The sequence below is a fragment of the Acanthochromis polyacanthus genome, chromosome 12, assembly GCF_021347895.1.
Source record: "Acanthochromis polyacanthus isolate Apoly-LR-REF ecotype Palm Island chromosome 12, KAUST_Apoly_ChrSc, whole genome shotgun sequence".
Classification (NCBI taxonomy): domain Eukaryota; kingdom Metazoa; phylum Chordata; class Actinopteri; family Pomacentridae; genus Acanthochromis; species Acanthochromis polyacanthus.
Genome location: NC_067124.1, coordinates 36,283,742 through 36,304,892, shown reverse-complemented (window position 1 = coordinate 36,304,892; position 21,151 = coordinate 36,283,742). Strand labels below are relative to the sequence as shown.

Below are 21,151 nucleotides of genomic sequence, written 5' to 3'. Positions count from 1 at the left end.
TTATTTCTCAAGTTATCACACTTCAAACATTGATACAGATTTATGCAAAGAAAATGATGCAAAAATAACCCTCAAAAACAAAAGTTACCTGTGAGCTCAGATGGTTAAATCAATCAATATTCACCACTTTAACAATAAATCTGTCAAATTGAAGATGATCAGGTGTGATTTTTTTTTTAAATTGATGAAATTATGTAGAATGACCCTATAATGTAAACAAACATAAAAGGACCTATGATAGAGCCTTGAGGTACTCCACAGGTTAGAAGGGCTGACTAGGAATCATCGAAAAGGATTTATCAGTCAGATTAGATTTAAATCTTTAAAAAAATACATTTAAATGTTGGTTTTGTGGTTTGTTTTGTGTTTTTCAGGCCAAAAATCACTCGACTGGACTTCAAAAAGAGTCGACTCACACTGGTGGTGGTGGAGGACGACGATCAGGTTCGCGTTCTACGTATTCTGACAGTCAAAAGTCTGGGGTCACACTCACACTTTTATTCATGTGCTTATTTTCAAGAAATAATTTTTTTGGAAGAAAATTGAATAAAACTCTCCCTCCAAAAAATCCTAAAAATATCTAGTGATTCCATATATATCAGTAGAAGTTCTAATATTTTCTTTAAGAACATTCAGAAAAAAATACTTTTTTTAACATTTCTTTTCTTTCCACCAGAAAATGTTTAAAAAAATATCCAAAGATGTTGAAAATGTGGAAGTTTTCACTGTGAATTTTTTTATTTTTTTTCCCCACATTTTCAAACTTTAAAACGGGTCAATTTGATAACACGAGTTTTAAAAAATCCACAAATCTAACAGTTGTTTTTGTGTGCAGGGCCGGGAGCAGGAGCACACCTTCATGTTCCAGCTGGCCAGCGCCAAGACCTGCAAACACCTGTGGAAGTGTGCCGTGGAGAGCCACGCCTTCTTCCGGCTACGGCAGCCAACCACGGGCAAGGCCAACCGCAGCGACTTCACGCGACTCGGATCTCGATTCAGATTCAGGTGAGCTCACACACCTGCCCTCCGCTCTCTGAAGGAGGCTCAGGCAGGTAGTTGGAGTAGCTCCCAGCATATGGGGGGAATTATGTGTCACATAAAACAGAGCCTTTGTATCTATGGTTACACTGTATCTATGGTTACATGGAGCTGTTCCTATGGCGACTGAGATATTCCCTTCATATTGTTTGTTTTCTTGTGACTATTATCAGAGATGGTCAAAGCAAATTCTCCCGGTTGAAGGGCATCTACCTGTTGTTAGTTAGAACTGGAAAAGGTGCTCGGCTTTTACGACTCGTGTTGCAGCGGGGGAAAACCAGGAACGTCTGCGCGGCACGTCACGTAATCCTGGATAATTAGCAAACCAGTGTCACCTTCAACTCTTTATTGTTACTCATAATGGAAGTCAGTGGGCGTGGGAGTTAGAAAGTTCACGTCAGTTAAAAGGAAACACATGAAAAGCAGGTGGGATTGAGAGTGAAGTCTGGATCATTTCTTACATTTTCTGATAAATTCTAATGTTTTATTTATATAGACTGAGTTTCTGTTATTTTGAATCCTTAAGCAGTGAAATGCAACAAATCTTTCCAAAACTGCCTTTCTTTTTTTAGCCCTCTACATCCCTAAACATTTCTTTTTTTTGTTTTTTTGTTCAGTTATTTTTTTGCTCCTGTCACATTTTTCCTCACTTTGGCCTCATTTTTTTACTACTGATAGAAAGTCCTGCACCTCTGTGGAAACAGAACAAGCTTTATCTGTGCTGTGTGGCAGACTGATGATACCATAAATCATAAAAAAGGAAAAAAATGCTGAATTTATGTGATTATTTATTTTGCTGTATCAGCTGTAGAACGATGTTTCGCCATTCTGAATGTATCTTCCAACAACTTCCTGACAACTCTGTACACCACTTTTGAGCCATGCTGCATTTATTTTATTCATCTGTTGTGTGTTCATGATCATTTTGAACAAGTTTATTGAAACCGGGATATTTTTGTCAGTCTTTAGGGACACATTTTGCACCTCTAAAGACTTTTTCTCTCTGCTCTGCACGTCAACTCTAGAAAGATGTTTCACCATGCTGAATGTATCTTCCAACAACTTGCTCCTCTGTTCACTGTTTTTGAGCCATACTCCATGTATTTTATTGATCCAGTAGGTTTTATTTTCCTCTTAGTCTCTTTTGTTGTCTCCTCTCTGCTCTGTGGAAACACTGCCTGCAGTTCAGCCGAATATTCACGGTTCTTCAGTTGCATTGAGGAGCTCAGAATTATTCGATTTTTTTCGACTATAATTTTATTTTTTAATATAATTCTAATTTTCTATTTCTTTCCTATGTTTTATTATATTTATCATTTTAATTGTGCTCTTTTATGCTTGTCTGAATGGTTCCAATGCCTTTAGTGTTTTCATGTTGCCCTCGTGTATGAAATGTGCTTTACAAGTAAAATGTCTCGCCTTGCCAGAATCTGCTGCAAGTAGTGCAACAGGTTTTTTTAGGTGAGATATGTAGAATCAGGTAGTCGAAATATTACAATTTGAGGCTCAGATTTTGTTATCTTTCATGATGGAACCACATGTCACACAAGAAGTCCAAGGAGCATCGGAAAGTCGGTAAATTATTCTAAAACACCCGATGACTCCGAGCGGCAAAACCCGTCTGCTGTTTTGAAAGAACTTTAAAGCAAAAAATTACCAAAATTACCCTTTTTTTTTGTCAAAACAGAAAGAATCATCACATTTTTAACTTTCAGATGGTCCTAATAATGTGTGACTCTATGTGTAAAATGAACCAAATCTAAGGTTAAGAATCATAATATTTAAATAATTTGCTTTGTTGTACATGTTTTATTAGAAAATTCACCAAAAATAAACATGTTGCACTAAGTAGACTGTAAAAAAATAAAAAATTTCTAGCTTCTTGGTGCAAATTAAAATTTTTGAACGATTCAGCTGTGACCAACAGTCACGTGACAAAAATTCACCAAGTTTTCGGCTGAACTGCAGGCAGTGTTCATACAGAGCAGAGAGGAGACAATTACAGAAACACACTAAAAATATAAATAATAAAATATCTATTGTATGTGGAGCCACCTTTTATTTTTCCAGTGTAGGTAACACTTGTGGGCTTGTCAAAAAAATGTTGCTTTCAGGTGTTTTCAATTCATACACAAAGCATGATCAAAAAAATTCAGCTTTTGCTTTTGCTTTTTTGTGATTTATTGCATTATAACTGTGGCAACATACATAAAACATATATTTTAATTCTCTCTACTTCTAGTCATGGTTGTTCTGTTTCCATAGAGGTACAGGTTTATATTGCTGTTAAAAAAAAAAAGACTCCACAGTATGAGAAAACGCCCAGAAACTGCTTGGATTCAGAAGGTTAAACGCTGTCATCTGAGTCAGACTGCAGCTCTGTTTCTCTTTAACATCCTGGCTGTAGTTTCAGTAATAAATCCGATGTTTGTCTCAGTGGAAAGACGGAGTACCAGGCCACTCACGGAGGCCGACTGAGGAGAGCCAGCACCTTCGAGAGGAGGCCGAGCAAGAGATACCCCTCCCGAACTCAGTCGCTGGGCAAAGGTGAGCGTTATCAGCGGTGACTAACAGCAGCTGTCTGCCGTCATAAAGGTCACATACAGGTTTAGTTCCGTGTGTTTCTGGTGAATCCACTGTATGATGTTACAGACAAACATGTTCAGCCCCTCCAAAGGTTGTTCTCTAAAAGTGTGTCCCATTAAACGGTAATTTGATGAGTCCGACAGCTGCTCTGGTTCCTTTTTTGAAGAACATTCACATAAAAATCAACCAAAATCCAGCCATTCTGGATTTTGGCTTATTTTTATGTGAATGTTCTTCAAAAAAAATATTAGAAGTTTTACTGATATGTAATCATTTTAGATATTTTTATATTTTTCTTGGAAGATTTTTACTCATTTTTTGAGAATATATACAAGAATTTTCTTGCCGCATTAGTTTTTTTAAATAAAACTTTTAAGGGAAACTTTTAAGGAATTATTGGAATTTTCTTCCTGAAGGTTTTGCAAAACATTACATCCAAAAATTCAGCAAAAAATTCCCCAAATTTCTGAAAATTTGCAAAACCTTCAGGAAGAAAATTCCAATAATTCCTTAAAAATTTTCCCTGAAAGGTTTTATTTTTTTTTTAAAAATCGCTCAAATTTGGCAAGAAAATTTATGAGTAAAAATCTTCAAAACAAATCCTAAAAATATCTGAAATGATTGCATATATATCAATTAAACTTCTGACATTTTCTTAAAAAAATTGGAGTGAATCAGCTTGAGAAATTGTGTAAATACAACATGATCATTGGAATTATATCAAATATAACGTGCTTGTCAACAAACAATTAATTGCAGCACTTCAGTGACGTAGATGATGTTAATACTCTAATGGAGCACAAATTTTGTCTACCTGCTTAACCCTCCTGTTGTCCTCATTTATGGTACCAAAATATATTGTTCCTTCATCTGAAAAACATCCAAAAATTCAGCAAAAAATTCCCCAAATTTATAAAAATGTTCTAAATCTTCAAGAAGAAAATTCCTTAAAAGTTTCCCATAAAAATGTTATTTTAAAAAAAATCCCCAAATTTGGCAAGAAATAAAAAATTTTAAAAAAGTTGTATTTTCAAAAAATGAATAAAAATCTCCCCCCCAAACAATCCTAAAAATATCTAAAGTGATATCAGTAAAACTTCTCATATTTCACATAAAAATCAACCAAAGTCCAGCAAAATTCGCTGGATTTTGGTTGATTTCTATGTGAATGTTCCTAAAGAAAACATTTTAAACATTTCTCTTTTCCAGCAAAAAAATGTTCAAAGATTTCCCAAAATGTTGAAAATGTGAACATCAGAAGTTTCACTGTGAAAATATATTTCTTCCCACATTTTCAAACTTTAAAGCGGGTTAATTTTGACCCGCAGGATGACACGAGGGTTGAAGAAAGTGCTCAGAATTCCCGGTTATTCGACTGAAGCGTCACTTTTCTACTTTGTCAGAAGCACCTGCTGTACTCTTCACTCCTCCATAAATTCCCTCGAAACGATCAGACGCTGATTACAAACCCCCAAAAGTCTGTCAGAGCCGGTGCCAAAACAGCTTTTATTTATTGGATTTGGATTTGTCGCTCAGCTGCCGGAGCACAAATGAATGAAGATCTGAGTTTCTGAGCAGCAGCTGAGCAGCGGAATAATAACACGTCTGGACCCGAGCGCAGATAAATGAAGATAAACCGACAAAACCTTCAGCGCCTCTTTTCACTTTCTGTGTTTCTATTCGCTAACCGACTCTGTGTCTCTCCTACAGTTGCCATTTCTCCAGCCAAGCCTCCACATATCAGGTACATAAAACACTCACCAGTGATTACATTCACTCCTTATCCTCTAACCTTGACCTTAATCCACATAATGGCCTGGATAATCTTCACTCTGACACAGAAATAGCCTTTTGTCGGGGGTTTCCTGCCTTTTTCTCACTTTTCAGCTCATTTACTTGCACGGTGCACACGCAGCGATCGCTTATTATGCAAATGTGCTGTCAGATATATTAATTACATGTCATTGTTTTGCAGCTCTCATGCCAGCCCGGAGCCCAGCCTGCACCCGGTGAGCGACCTCACATAACCCACTTTCATACCCACTTTACTGCACGTGTCCCAGTATCGATCAGCTGTGTCCCAGTAAATCTCATGTTTGTGCTGCTATATTTAGACGTGGATTTATTTAGATTGATAGTAGCTGGACAAGAATAGCGCTTTTTTTTTGGTAATTTACAATGTCAAAGGGATGCCGTTTACTTCTCCACATCCTAAAACCTGCTAGCAGATTTGAAAAACGGGTTTAAGTTTTTTTTAAAAATGGCCAAAATGACTCCGTTTATCGAAGACATAAACTGAAAATCAGCCTGTGGATTAATCATGTGTGACATGCAGTTCACCTGGAGACATTAACGCAAAATAGGGTTAAAATGTATTCAATTTATTCATGTTTTCAGTAAGAAAGATTGCCAAAATTACATCGTTTATCTGAGCAAGAAACTACAAAAACAATTGTCAGATTTCCAATTTTTAAATGCAAGACATGCAGTTCTGCCTATTAAATATAAATTTCTAATATTTATAATAGTCAGAATAACCTCATTCTACATGTCGTGTTTGAAAGATTGCTTATATACACTTATAAAAGTAGTCAATTTATTCATTTTCATTTATGAAAAATTGCCAATATTGCACCATTTATGTGAGCAGGAAACTGTGACCTGTCCAGGTGTCAGCTGGGATAGACAACCCCCCCCCCACGACCCCAATGAGGATGAAGCTGTGTATGGATGGATGGATTATGATTTTAACCTTAGATATGATTAATTTTACACACAGAACTGCACATCACGCATTATCCAGGACCATCTGAAGGTTGAAAATGTGATGATTCTTTCTTTGAGGTTCAGAGTCGTCAGATGTTTCAGATTAGTTTACCGAGTTTCCAATGCTCCTTGAACTTCACACGAGAAGGACGGATGGATGGGCGGATGGACAGATGGATGGATGGACGGATGGATGGATGGACGGACGGACGATGGATGATGGATGGACGGATGGATGGATGGACGGATGATGGATGGATGGACGGACGGATGGATGGATGGACGGATGATGGATGGATGGACGGACGGATGGATGGATGGACGGATGGATGGATGGACGTATGGATGATGGATGCATGGATGGATGGATGGATGGATGGACGAGTAGATTTTAAAATCTCCGATTACGGTTGAGTTGAAATGTGACCAAAAAAACCTGCAGCCGTCATGAAAAGTCAAAATTTTGAGCACAAATTAAATAAAAACTTGATAATGCAGAAATCAACTGGTGATGTTTTCTGAAAAATGTATCGCTGCATGTCCTAATAATAATAATAAATGGTAACAAAAATGAAAAAAAAAATTGTTATTTTCATGACAAATAACTAAATCTCAGCTTAAAACTGTGACGTTTCATGGATGGATGGATGATGGATGGATGACTAACTGACCTGTTTTCCTTCCCGTCCTCCCGCAGTACCAACACAACATTCCTATGGGTCATGAGCCGTGGCACCCCCCCCACCCGGCTCTGACGCCTCCAGTGTACCTGCAGCCCTCTGGACACACACCTCCACACAGGTGAGGCCACTCAGGTGAACCTGGAGCTGCTTCCTCACGGCGTTCCTCCATCGTCTTTCACGCATTTTCTCATCTCATGTCATGTCACTCACACCCCCTTTATATGTGTTTGTCTGCGTCCATGTGTGCGTTTGTGGTCCATCTTCCTGTCAGGCCTTCCTTTGAGGCCGAGAGTCCCACGTCCAGCCTTCCTCCCGTCCCTCAGCGAACCACCAGCGCCTTGCCGGGATCCTTCAGTTTGGTTCACAGGGACAAAGTCATGACGGCACTCTGACCCCTGTTTAAGACCCAGAAAAATCCAGACTCAGACGCAGAGCGGTGCCCCCCCAAAGCGAGAGGCCTCCATCATCCTCATCAGTCCATCCATTTGTCACCTCCCTCCTCGTGTGTTTCTTAAAATATCCCGCAAAGTGCAGGAGGACCTTATCGCTCAGAGCAGACGCTGAATGCTGTGAGGAGGAAGGGACAGGTGAAAAACAGCCGGAAAACCATCACAATTTTAGCTTATATTTCTGCTCAACCACCTCTGATTAGCCTGGTATTTTTAAAGCATAAAATGTGGATATTTATGAAGATATTTGTGAGGTTTTAGCTTCGTATATCGAACACTTTCCGAGATACAATCGCCCGTCGACCTACTTTCAGCAGGCTTTTTTTGCACATAGAATTATGAGACTGTTTGAACCACAATATCTCAGGAACTTTTAAAGATAAAAACCTGAAATTCTCACATTTTTTTCTCATCATGTCATCGATCCAGAATCTGCAATATCGGACAAGAAGATTAAAAAATCTCTGATTACGGTTGAGTTGAAATATGAAAAAACGTAGCCGTCATGAAAAATCTCAACTTTGAGCACAAATTAACCAAAAAAGAAGTCAACCAGTGATGTTTTCTGAACCATATAAAGCTGCATCCCGCAATAATAATAATAATTGGTCACAAAAAGGAAAAAAAAAGTCATATTTTCGTTAAATTTTTATAACTGATTGAGCAGGTATGAAAAGTTCTACCACAAAAGTTTTCCTAGACAGATTAAAGACACCACATTAAATATCCATGATTTATGATTAATAAAAAGTAAATCAGAGATGTCTGAGCAGAACATTTAGTAATTTGAGATGGAATATCCCTGTTGTAATTTGTTCTGGTGTTTTGGCTGCTTATCAGACGTTGCGTAGCTCATGGAGGCAATTCAAAGTGACTTAAAAACCCTCAGTGCTGCAGGTTTTATCAACAGTTTCCTCCTTCTGCAGGTCAGTATAACCTAAACACGCCGTCATGGTGTCTTCAAATCCGGTGTGACGATGTCGTTATCTTCGGTTGTGTATAAACATGAATCATTGTGAAAACACGCTCCTTAAAACTCCGAAATTTGCCTCAGATTTATCATGTTTTTAAGCTTGATAATGTACTTCCAGAATGATCCGGTGATATTTTTCTGTTCATTCGTGGGTTTGTTGCAAACAGGAGCTGCTTTTGTTTGATTTTTGCTTACTTTTAATGCTGTCCAAGGCCAAAAACGAAGGCATAAGTTGTAGCCTACGCCTACAGTTAAGCCCCATATTATTCCTGCGCATGCCAAAATTTGATTTTTAGTACATTTTTGCATGACCAACAGGTTTCTTCTGGCCGGAAATGACATGAAAAGTGACAAAAGGCATTAAGACATTGTGTTAGATTATGTTAATGTTAAATCTTTTACTATTTCCTTGGGTTTTTAACATTATTACCGATATATAATGTTTAAAATGATGCATAGTCCTTGAAATTGTTGCATATTTTTGAGAAAATGCTGCTTCTATCCCATTCAAAATGACAATCATGGTCATTTCTACCAAGTTCTTGGTACTTCTTCAACAACTGCATCAGCTGTTCTCAGTTTATACTGTATTAGAACGCGGTAGAACATGGTATAGAAGCTGCATTTTCTCAAAAATATGCAACAGTTTCAAGGGGTATGAATCATTTTGAACATTGCATTTGCATAAAAATGTACAAATTCCTCAAGATTTCTCAATAACGTCTCTAAAATTGTTTCTTGCTGTCTTTTGTCACCTTTTTATGCTGTTTCCAAGTAGAAGAAACGTCCTGCTCAAACAGAAATGTATTATAAATCAATATTTTACATAGATTATTAGTAATTTACATAACGTTATACCTCTTAAGGGTTTGAGATAATGGCCACAAATGGAGTAAAGACAGACTAATAATACAATAATTGTATTTTTGTTGCACTATGAATTTTCTTTCTTATAATTATGTCCATTCATACTCAGTTATCTGGCCTCCTGCTTTGACATAAACTAAAATACAAAGACAGCAGCAGGTTTAAGAGGTTTTTTTGTGCCTTGCTTTTCTTGTGGACATTTTTATTTAATCATGGTTGGTGTTTTAATCCTTCAATATGTTTACTCGCAAGATCTCAAATCTGCCTTAAAGATTCCATTTTTATTCTCGTCGTGTCTTAGACATCTCGTGACGGCGAAATAATTCACTTCAGTCGCAGTGAAATGAAGCGATGTGATGCTGGGTGAGGTCGTTCCCAGCAGGTGGAAGGGATCCAGAGCTGCACGTATGGAATGCTGGTTTAGGGACGAAGCCGCTTTATGTTTTAGCGCGTAGCCCGGCGTGTGAAGTAGAAACATGAAGTAGAATCCTGCCTTTGTGGTGTTGTGCTTTCAGGTTTGTCCAGTAAACATTACATTAATGTTACGTCAGGATACGGATTTGGCTAAATCAACCGAGTGTTTACAGAGAAGCTGTCCTAGTGTGTGTTTGTGCCTTTGCGCTTTTGATGTTTACTCCAATCACGTGATGCCTTTAGGGAAGTTTTGCCATATTGCTTCTAAGATGAATAAACTGTTCATGAGTGCAAAATGCAAAAAAACTACAAACACCTGCTGTCTTTCATTGTGTTCTAACTGGAGCTCATTTGTGACAGCCGCATATTGTCTCCTACAGTGAAGCCTCAAATTATTCATAGAGATGCCAGAGTGAATTTTTTATTCGGCGAATGTGTTTCTTCTGGCTGGAAATTACATAAACAAGTTATAAAAGACAGTAAAACATTGTGTTCAAGATGACAATAAGGAATTCAACTATTTCTTTGTGTGTGTTGTTTTTTTTTTTTTACATTTTTATCTAAAATATAATGTCCAAAATGAGTCTTATGGCTCGAAATTGTTGCAGATATTTGAGAAAATGAAGCTTCTACACTTTTCCAGATGTTTCTGCTTGTTTCTACCATGTTCTTGAGCATTCTGAGTCACTACAAACAGAGAACAACTGATCCAGTAGTTCTCTAGTCAGTTACTAGTCATTGATTAAACCAAAGAGCTCATCGAGGACCTCCACTTGCTGATGTTTAAAGGCTATAAAGGAGTATTCAAGTGTTTTCAAGGTCCAGTGTCCACAGTTTGAGGCATGATGAAAAGTCCAAGGAGTTCCACACTGTGAAACATGTCAAAGGCTGCTAGGAAGACAGATGTGAGCCCTGCACTGGAAGAATGGAAGAGGACAAGAAGAATCCAAGGATCAGCACCAAGAGCATCCTGATCAATGTGAGCACTTCTGGTAGCAACATGTCCATCAGACACTCCAGCAGACCAACAACAAGGCTGGTCTCCATGGATCAAACCAAGGAGGACTCCACTTCTCCAAGACAGACACACTAAAGCTCAGCTGGACCTGCAGCACTTCTCTACTCACTTACTGCTCAATTACAAGTCATGTCTGAAGGAAACGGCATCATGAGAAAAGAGGAAACACTGAGATTGTGGAGGAGAACATCAGACAGTCTGCAGAAAAACTGCTCCTTGGGCAGCATTGGAGCTTCCAACAAGACAATGATGTAAAACATGGAGCCAAAGTGGTGAAGAGAAAAGAATGAGAAGATGTTGGAGCGGCCCAGCCAGAGTCCAGATCTGAATCCATCCAGAATGTGTGGAGGAAGTGAAGAGCAGAGTGATCTAGAGGAAGTAGGGATATCAGTGATTAACTGTTCATCAATAAACTGCAGTGAATAATTGAACAGATAAGGCAGAAGATGAGTGACATGCATGTCAGGAAATATACTGTAAATTAGTTTTAATACATGTTTGTGTTGCTGTTTAATACTGTAGTGGTCAGACTACAGTAATTTCCTTGTTGGGAAGCAAAGAGCATTGTGGGGGTTTTAGCGAGGAACTGGCCACCATGACTAAGACTTTGAGACGCTTAATGACTCCCAACCAGAAATCGTGTATAAAACAAGCCATCATCAACAAAGACAGCGTTCTTTAATTTCAATGCAAATGTAACATGTTCATTGACTAGTGTCCACTGTACTTAATTAAATACCACATTATTGATTATTGATTGATAATACTGCATCTATAACACAACATTACTGCCTTTTGTTACTTGTTTGTCTATTTTTTTTAGACAAAAGTAGTCTCTTGGTCAAATAAACATTCACTACAGATCAATAATTTTGGGCTTGATTGTACATAAGGAGGGTTTCATTACTAAATATGCCAACGTTCATACTGATGATGATTCATTTGTTGTATTTAAGCTGCTTTTTGTTGGGGTTTGGGGGGTTGTTGTTTGGTTGCATGTGTCGTCCTCAGTTTCCCTCTGAGCGGCCCTGCTTCAGACCATCAGTTCAGCGTGGAGGAGAACGAGAATTCGTATTCTGGCAAGATCCACCACCGCCACCGCCGCCACACACACAGCCAGGACACACTCTGCCACACACACACCAAGAACAGTGAGTACTGTCAGAGCGTCCGCCATGTGTCTCCTCTACACACTGATGCTCTTTTTCACACTCGGCGCTGCACGCTCGTCGACAACATGGGATTTTCAGTTCACCCACATACTAACACACTAGAAGATGCTGAGGGTTTGAGTCCAGTGTTTGCATAGGAATACAATGGAGGTGAACACAGTTTCAAGATGCAAGAGATTCAAGAGTTTTTGCTCATACAGTATGTGCAGTGAAATGCAAAGCGAATGTTCCTCGACCTGTGCAATTACAACAAGAAACTATAGAAGAACATCCATAAAACAACAGGAAAATTAGAGAAACTATGTTTAAAAGCTCAGAACTAACAGCAAAAATAGTCCCCTGAAAGCATAAATTGCTGTATATTGATTCTTTGTTATACAGTAGAGCTACAAACAAGCATTTGTGGCACTAATGTGAACACTTTAGGTGTTTTACACAGTTGAAATGCAACGATTGTTCCTCAAGCTGTGCAATTAGAGCAAGAAATTAGAGAAGAACATTCTCAAAAACCATCGAAAATTATAGAAAAGTCACAACAATGTTTAAAAGCTGCAAACTAACAGCAAAAATAGTCTCCTGAAGGCATGAATTGCTCTATATTGATTCTTTTGTCATACAGTAGAGGTACAAACATGCATTTGTGGTACTAATGTGAACATTTTACCTGTGCAATTACAACAAATTTTAGAAGAACATCCTTAACTTCATAAACGCTGTAATGTGATATTTAATGACTCTGAACTAACAGTAAAAATAGTCTCCAGAAGATATTAGTTTCTGTATCTTGACTCTTTTGTAGTAGAGCTACAAACATGCATTTGTGGAGAGACATCTTTCTGTCCAACCTACTAATTTGAACAGTTTTGCTCTTTTACGCAGTGGAAATGCAAAAAGATTCAATGCTACGTTTGGAAATGTGAGAAAATTGTTGAAATAAAACATGTTGCTGCTTTAAAATGTGATTAATGACATTTTTCAAAGTGTTTTTTTTTTTTGCTTTGAGCACCATGAAAGTAATTAATTTGCCGTCTGTTGCAGTAGATCTACAAAGAAAGCATCACATTTTTGCATTGTCTTGTGTTGTTTGCTCCCTCTTTGTTTCTTTGCAGCTCTTTATTGATTTAATTTATATTCTAACGCATCTATCAGCATATGAATGTGAAACTAAAATGTCTTTCTAACCTCATGTAATGCACGTCCAGGTTTCTGCTGTCCATAAAGGAGCATGAAAAGCTAAACCCCAAATTATTCATACCAAAGTCCAATTTTTAATTTGTAGTGACTTTTTACTTCACTGATAAGTTTCTTCTGGCTGAAAAATAGCGTAAACAAGACTGTAAGACATTGTATTAGAGATGTTAATGGTTAATTTGAACTTTTTTTGTGTGATAAAACTTGAACCAGAACGTCGAGCTCCTCCCTGCCCAACAGATGAGATGGAAATCTCTCAGTCTCTGCTCAAAGCTCTGGAGTCGGACAGCGATTCTCCTCCTTGGCCTTCGCTGCACGTCAACATCGACAACAAGGTCAGACATGTTTCCCCACATGCTCTTTTTCTGACCTGTAGATTTAGTCTCCTCACTTTTCTGTTTACTGTCTGGCAGGGAGAGGAGAAGCAGCTGTCGGAGAAGTCTCTTCACCCTCCTGCTTCTCCGGCGATGCTCCCCGATCACCTCAAATGCAACATCCTCAAAGCCCAGATGGAGGCAGCTTTCAGGGTCAGACCCAAATCTCACTCCCCTCTCACCACTTCACCTCCATGTTGTTTACTTTAACTAACCACCATTCTTCTCTTCCATGAAGAAGGAGGCCCCAACGACGCCTAGAGGGAAGAACTCCAACGAGACCCTCAATGACAGGCCAGTACTCATCTTTATGCATATTACAGTACACAGCAGAAGTGAGTACAACTAATATCACTTTTTTGTCAAAATGGAGGATATCACATAACTGGAGAGATGTCCTATGAGTCATTGGAGATTATTTAGGGGTTGTGTTGCTGTGTTTTCCCTTTAAAATACGCTAGAAGTGTGTTGGATTTATGTCAGGCTACATACTTGTCTTTAGAATTCGATTTATATTCACATTTTTGAGTCTTTTCATGTCATGACCTGTCCTTCACACCGTCTGAGCTTCACAGAAACTCTGATTTCCATTGATAACCCCTGGGTCAAGTCTGAAGCAGCTGTCATTTGTTTTTCACAGTTAGCTTGTGAAAGTAGTTCACCGTCTGTGGAGTCATTTTAGGAGGACGACCACTGCAGCCATGACTAGTGGTACTATGGCTCCTTCTATACCTCCTGATTAGTGCTGCAGCTATGTTTGACACGTCTCTCAGTCATATTTTTCAGTTCCTCTGTTCAATTCTTCTCCACGTGGAGCCATGATGCAGACATGCAGATCAACACAGCTCAAAGTTTAAAACATTCTGGACCTTAGAGCTAATTTTCTGATCTTTTTCATGCAATTAGGCTCATCTTTTGTTGCAAATTCTCCTTTTGGGCCTGTTATCTAATGTGGTCTTCGTAAAGTATTTGTTTTGATTGCTCGAAAGAGAAAGTACTTTACTGTTTAACTCAGAATTAATGCAATTCTTGATAGGTGACACAGTTAAGAACCATTTTAAGTGATATTACACAGGGCTGTACTCATATTTGTTGTATGCTTTATGACTGACTCTCCTGTGTGATGGTCTTTAGGTATCAGAGTTCGTCCCAAGACTCGGCAGCATCCAGTCTGACTGCAGACAAGACGCCCCATCGACAGGACCGCAACCCAACGCCAGAGAGGCTGCAGCCCAAAGCCAACCCGAGCAGCAACCGCAGGAAACGACTGGTCCGACAGTTCAGCTTGTGAGTACACATCACCTGTGATTACTGCTGACGGGCAGCGTTCCCAGGGAGCTCTCGGGCCTCCGTGAGTGGGAAATTGCCCTCCTGAAATGAATACTCCGCGGAGCACTTGAAGCAAACGCTCTGCTATCTCTGCTCTGTGATGATAACAGTTTGTCCCGAACACATCAAGTCATTCAGTCTCTCAATTTGTTCGTCATCAGCAACCATGAGGATGAAGATAATCTCCCAGAAGCACTTGCAGCTATCTCCTCTGAGAGCACAGCAAAGTCTGGGTCCAGCAGCTCGCTGGACAAACAGATACAGCCGTCTATTTACCCACAGGTAACACACACATCTGAGAAACACCTCAGAATGCATGCTTGTCAGTGCACTACCTATGGGGCAATTAGTTCAGCCTCTTTGCATTATCTGCAAGTAAACACAGGCATGTCTGTGTGTCTGTATACACTGATGTGTATTCCAGGTGGATAATATGCCAGCACTGGAGCTGGGTAGTCCATGCTGTCCCTCTCCTTCGCCTTCCCCTCACCTCTCCCCTTCTTACTACCGTAGCTCCATCCCTCACCTGGTCCCTTACCTTGCTGCCCATAACGACAGGTAACACACCTGCACTCTGCTCTCTGCAGCACATTTATACCGCAGTGTCGTATAAATGTGAATATTTGCTTAAGTAACATTTTTAGGCACGCTTAAGCTAATACTGTCTTTTTCTTGCTTCACTTAATTAATTTGACAGCTGTGGAACATACATTCAAACAGTTTATATAGTGAAATGCATTGAACAAGGATTAAATTAGCATCTCACAAGATTTAACTTCAGTTTAAATTCAGTTTGAACACATCCTAAGTGGTTAATGTTTGTGCTTTGCGGATGTTTGACAGTTCTGCTTCAGGCCAAATAATGTATTTGTTCAGACAATAATGTCTTTCCATATTTGGCCACAGGAATGCATAATTATTGAAAGAAGACACCTTATATATTTCTTAAAACTAGAAAATTGAAAATTTAGCACTTCAGCTAACTGTGACTAAAGTACACTTGGTGTTCCAGTTATCTGTCGTTAGCTGTACTTAGAATTAGCACTTTAGATAGCACACTTAGTAGGTCAGCTAATTGCAGGTAGCTGTGACTAACACTGCGGCTATTTGTTGCTACGTTGCACTTAACTCTTTGGCTAACTACGGCTAGGTCTGGCTACAGTCCACTTTGGACGTCAGCTAATTGTGGCTAGCTGTGTCTATGATGCAATTCGCTCTACAACTAACTTTGGCTAGGTGTTGCTACAGCTCACTCAGTGCTTCAGCTAATTGCGGCTAGCTGTGGCAGTCCACTAACACTTCAACTAATTGCGGCTAACTGCAGCTAGCTGTAGCTACATAACACTTAGCTCTTCCTTTAATTGTGGCAAGCTGAGTATACATTTGGTGTGAGTCCACTTATTATGCTAATTGCAGCTAGCTGTGCATTCAGCTCTGCAGCTAATTACTACTAGCTGTGGCTCGAGTTCACTTAGCTCCTAAGCTAATTATGGCTACCTGTGACTACAGTGCTGTGCTAGTTGGTGCACTTCAGCTAATTGCAGCTACTTGTAGCTGTCTTTTCCTTTTTTTCTGTGACTTGCTTATCAGTTTAACGACACTTTTTAAAATTAATTTGAGATATTTCACACAAGACAGCAGCAGAATCTAATAAAAAGGGGGTTAATTTAAAAAAAAAAGTAATTCTAAATTAGCCTGAAAATGGTAATGCTAAACTTAGCTTAGCTTAGCTTAGCTTAGCAGAAAAGCAGCAACTGTGTAGCCTCTGATTCTAATTAAATGCACGTAATTGCTATGGCTAAACTACATTTACATAAATGTTTCATTAGATTATATAACTAGCTCATTTGTCAAATGTTATTCTTTTCAGAACATGATAAACATGACACATGACAAGTACAGCACTCAAATATTTTGTTAAAAGATTTGTGTAAAATCTGTAATGGTGATTTATAACCAGCCTATAAAACATCAAGAAAGGCTTTTGAATTATTTATCATAATTTCTTCAGTTAGATCTCTCTCCCTTTGAAATTCACAGTTCATGTTGTTTGGATTATTGTTGCTAAGAATTATTTTATGCAGAAATTAAAATGAATGAAGGCTATTTGAGCTTGTTTTAACATGAATCTTGTTTGCGTTTGTAGCGGAGAAGAGATTAGGTTGGACAGAGAGAAGATCCTGAGAGCCCTGCTGATGACAGAGCTCTGAGACTTTGATCCAGCTGAACAGAAGCTCCAAAATCCACATCTGTATATTTGCATCACTCATTTAGCAGTTATAAATATATATTTGCATAAAGCCAATTGTTATATTTGCTTAACTGTTATTTTAGAAGAATGGTTCTTTGTATTCAACTGTATAAAAAGCGAAATAGAATCGCTCACATGCATTACAGACGAGCTACGATGTGACTGGTGCTGCCTGCATGATCAATATGTTTATCTAATGATTATCTGATTTGCTTCGGGGTTAGATTTCTGTGTGACTCCATCATCACTGTGTCCGTGTTGATGCCTAAACTGTGTTTCAGACGACGACTGTTGAAGCTCCGCACAAAAAAAGTACTGTTGAAGTCACTTCACTCTCAAGTCAGTTTGTTCAAAATGTAAATAGACATGGAGAGCAGGTTGTAAATGCTTACTTCAGTACTGTATTTATTATGTCAGATTTCCATTTTTACATGCTGAAACACTTGCAGCGTTTGTTTTTAACAAAAAATACTTCCCAAACAGAGTGAATTGAATAATAAAAGAGGGTGTAGTCTCGGTCTGCCCAGTAGAAGGAGACAAACCTGCAGTCAGACTCTGATCCTGAGTTCCAGCTTGTCATGAGGAACAGATTAGCTATTTTTCTACATGCAGTTTTCATCGCAGGTCGAGGGCAAATCACTTCTCAGAAATCATGCTCTCGGAAATAAGGTATTAGTAAACATAATCCTGCTGCTCGACAACTTTCCTTCAGACTTTGTTTGTCACTTTCACACCTGAAGCAGCAGCGTTTTGACCTGCCATTGTTCTGTACGTGTTGATCGGCTGGTTCTTAATAAAGGCCACACCATCAGTTTGACAACAGCAGCATCTCTGGTCTGTCTGTGGCGGGGGAATGTGGACGGGCCTCGCCCTGCTGCCTGTTTGTTCAGTTTGTATGCAGCTCTCACCCTCCCTGTGAGGGAATGTTGTTATAAAAGGACATCAGCGATTTATCTGCCACTGCACCTATCAGGAGCTCAGTGAGTCACACTCCTAATTGCTCCTCTGTTGTGTTGTTCAGCGAACCGCTTTTATAATTCATCTTAAAGACGACATGCAGCAGAGAGACTGAAGGAGCAACTTTCAAAGCACAACACATCATTCTGCTTTAAATCTTTTTATATAAACACAGAATTAAGCTCAGAATTATTCATAGCCATAACAAATTTATCAAGTTTTTATTCGACCAACAGGTTTGTTCAGCCTGGAAATGACATAAATAAGTGACAAAACACAGTAAAACAATGTGATAAAGATGTTAATAATACATTTGAATGTTTATTTTCACACTTCTGCCACTGACAACAAGTATTTTGATGTTTAGTTTCTTCTTTTAAAGCAAATTTCATGAGGAAATTATGAAATAAAATCTAATCTAAGGTTGGAAACATTGAAGATTTTCTCCTGTTCTCCCACAAAACCCGAAACAAATAGAAAAGACAACTTTCCCTTTCAGGAAATACAAAAAAAATGGAGTGACTTTGAAAGCACATCACATCCTTCTGCTTTCAATGTTTAGATATAAACACAGAATTAAGCACAAAATTATTCGTAACCATACCAAATTTAGTTTAACCAATGGGATTTTTCAGACTGGAAATGACATAAATGACAAAACACCATAAGATAATGCAAAAAAAAAAATCAGACATTTGAACCATTTCTATGTTTTAATGTAAAGTAATTCAAGAGAAAATGCAGCTTTTTTTCTAATTCTAAATGCTAATTTCTACTATGTTCTAACACTTCCTAATTCACAATAAACTATGAACAGCTGATGCAGTAGTTCTCTTCTCACTGATAACTTCTTTATGTCATTTCTAGACCGAAGAAACCTGTTTAAACAAATAATGATTCACAACAAATAAGAAAAAACTGCAATATCCTCCACAAAATAGTATTCTGTGTGCTGAGAATTCATGATTAAACCCAGAACTAAACTCATAGCCACACCAAAGTTAGTTTTATACAGAGTTTTTGTTTAATCAAGTTTCTTCAGCCTGGAAATGACATAAATAAGTGACAAAGCATGGTAAGATGATATGATAAAGACGTGAATAATACATTTAAATAATTTATGTTTCAAATAAAAATGCAATGTCGAAAGATTTTCATGAGACGATGCAGCTTAAGTTCAATCCCGAACTAAAGTCCCACTAGCAACTACAAAAGAGATGTGATTATTTTCACACTTTTACCACTGACGATTGAAGTATTTTGACGTTTAGTTTCATCTTTTAAAGTAAGTTTCACATGGAAATTATGAAATAAATTCTAATCTAAGTCATGGAAATATTAAACAATGCCTCCTGTTATCCCACAAAATAAATCCCATTCAGGAAAAAGAAAAAAAATACAGAACACTCCCCCTTTACTGATAATTACAAATCCCTAGTATCCCTCAGATTATCACAGATTTCATGAAGCTGACTGTTATTCTTGGACTTGAGCCAATCATAATGTGGAAATTGTAGTTTCACCGCATATTAAGAGCCCTTCATCATCACTTAGAATCACCTCCTGACCTCTGATTTGGTTGATTAGTTCTGAGATAACGAGGAAACTGGCAACACCTGGACACGAAGCAGCTCATCAGCCGACTGCCAGCCAGCCGGTCATTTAGAGGGAAACTCCTCCACAGAGCTTAAAATAAACCCGTTTACTTTGAAATGCATGCAGAAGAAGTTCATATAAGACAGTTTATAGCTGAATACTGAAGGATTGAGATGATAAACTGCAGCATCACTGATTTTAACTCCTCGGCTCACTCAAGTTTCTCCCTGTGCTGCAAAACACCCCTAGAGGTAAGTAAAATGTCATATTATCTTTGTGTAATTTGCATCTTTATTGCGCCTATTTTACATTGGCTTTACTAAATCAATATTCTATCTGTTGGAACAAAAACTACTATTTTCATCCAACTGTTCAGTCCTGGGCTATATAGTGTGGACATAAGTACTTTTTCAAACATCATTTGTTGAGTTTTCTTTAACAAAAATGTGTTTAGACCACAAATGCAGTCACGTAAAAACAGATTTATTTATTTATCTATAAGATGTTTTTGAGTAAAACAACCCGAGTTTCTGGAGAATACATCAAATTAGTCTTTGAAATGATCTGAATTGAAGAATTTAAGAACTTATTTGTCCTCAGAAAGAAAATCCAATACAATAAATGAGCACAAAAAACATACTGATGAAGCTCGATGAACCTACTATAGGTTTGAGCCTGTAAAAGAGGAGAATATGCATGAAAATATCTGTCTTTCCCAAATGGTTAATGCAATTCTTGATAAGCCTGTTAAATTTAAGCTGAAAATCTTGCTTTTATTATTTTAAATCCACTGTGAACTACAGAGGCAGAACTGCAAAACTGTCACTGTCCAATTACTTATAGATCTAGCTGTAAACTGTAAAAACAAATTGTTTTAACTTTTTATAGATTTTTCAGTTGTACAAAATTGCAGATCACTAGAAAAATATTTTCCCAGATATATATAAATGGGACTGCACACTGTTAAAAAAAGTGTTTTTAACTTTTATTGTAAGGATTTTCCCTGTTTTGTTAAATTACACATAATAATAATAATTTAAAAAATCTGTCCAAAACATAGACCTACACTGTAACTGTAAAAATTAATTAAAAAACAGTTTTAACTTAATTTAACTACAGACAATATTGAATTACGTATGTTCAAACACACACAGACGTACACCATAACTGCAAAAATTAAAAGTTTTAAAACAGTTTTGAACTTATATTTCACAGATTTTTTTCTGTTTTTCTAAATTACAGACAACTGGTAAAATCTGTTAGTAAATACATATAAACCTGACTTTACACTGTAAAAAACAAAAAACTTTTATTTTACGTATTTTCCCTGTTTTGTTAAACTACAGTTAATATCTAATGAAATCTGTCCAAATACACATGGATGTACACTGCAACTGTAAAAATGAAAGATTTTAAACAGTTTTTAACCAATATTTTCCTTTTTCTCCCATTCTTTTTGTTAAATTACAGATAAAACCTTAGTGAAC

The 21,151-nt window shown here is 37.9% G+C and overlaps 1 protein-coding gene across 2 annotated transcripts in view; it reads left to right on the top strand.

Moving 5' to 3' along the window:
* The window catches only part of epb41l4b (erythrocyte membrane protein band 4.1 like 4B), a 36,902-nt gene extending 18,969 nt beyond the window's left edge, over positions 1–17,933 (top strand). The window contains exons 10-23 of one of the 2 annotated variants that reach the window (XM_051956839.1): positions 375–444; positions 836–1,005; positions 3,476–3,585; positions 5,335–5,368; positions 5,600–5,633; positions 7,088–7,191; positions 11,806–11,945; positions 13,371–13,492; positions 13,571–13,684; positions 13,773–13,825; positions 14,666–14,818; positions 15,022–15,142; positions 15,285–15,418; positions 17,007–17,933. In XM_051956839.1, the coding sequence (XP_051812799.1) occupies positions 375–444; positions 836–1,005; positions 3,476–3,585; positions 5,335–5,368; positions 5,600–5,633; positions 7,088–7,191; positions 11,806–11,945; positions 13,371–13,492; positions 13,571–13,684; positions 13,773–13,825; positions 14,666–14,818; positions 15,022–15,142; positions 15,285–15,418; positions 17,007–17,070 (1,423 nt within the window). In that variant the 3' untranslated portion in view covers positions 17,071–17,933. Of the gene's footprint in view, positions 1–374; positions 445–835; positions 1,006–3,475; positions 3,586–5,334; positions 5,369–5,599; positions 5,634–7,087; positions 7,192–11,805; positions 11,946–13,370; positions 13,493–13,570; positions 13,685–13,769; positions 13,826–14,665; positions 14,819–15,021; positions 15,143–15,284; positions 15,419–17,006 lie in introns of both variants that reach the window. The other variant, XM_022214720.2, reaches the window with a different exon arrangement.
* The last annotated feature ends 3,218 nt before the right edge of the window (positions 17,934–21,151 follow it).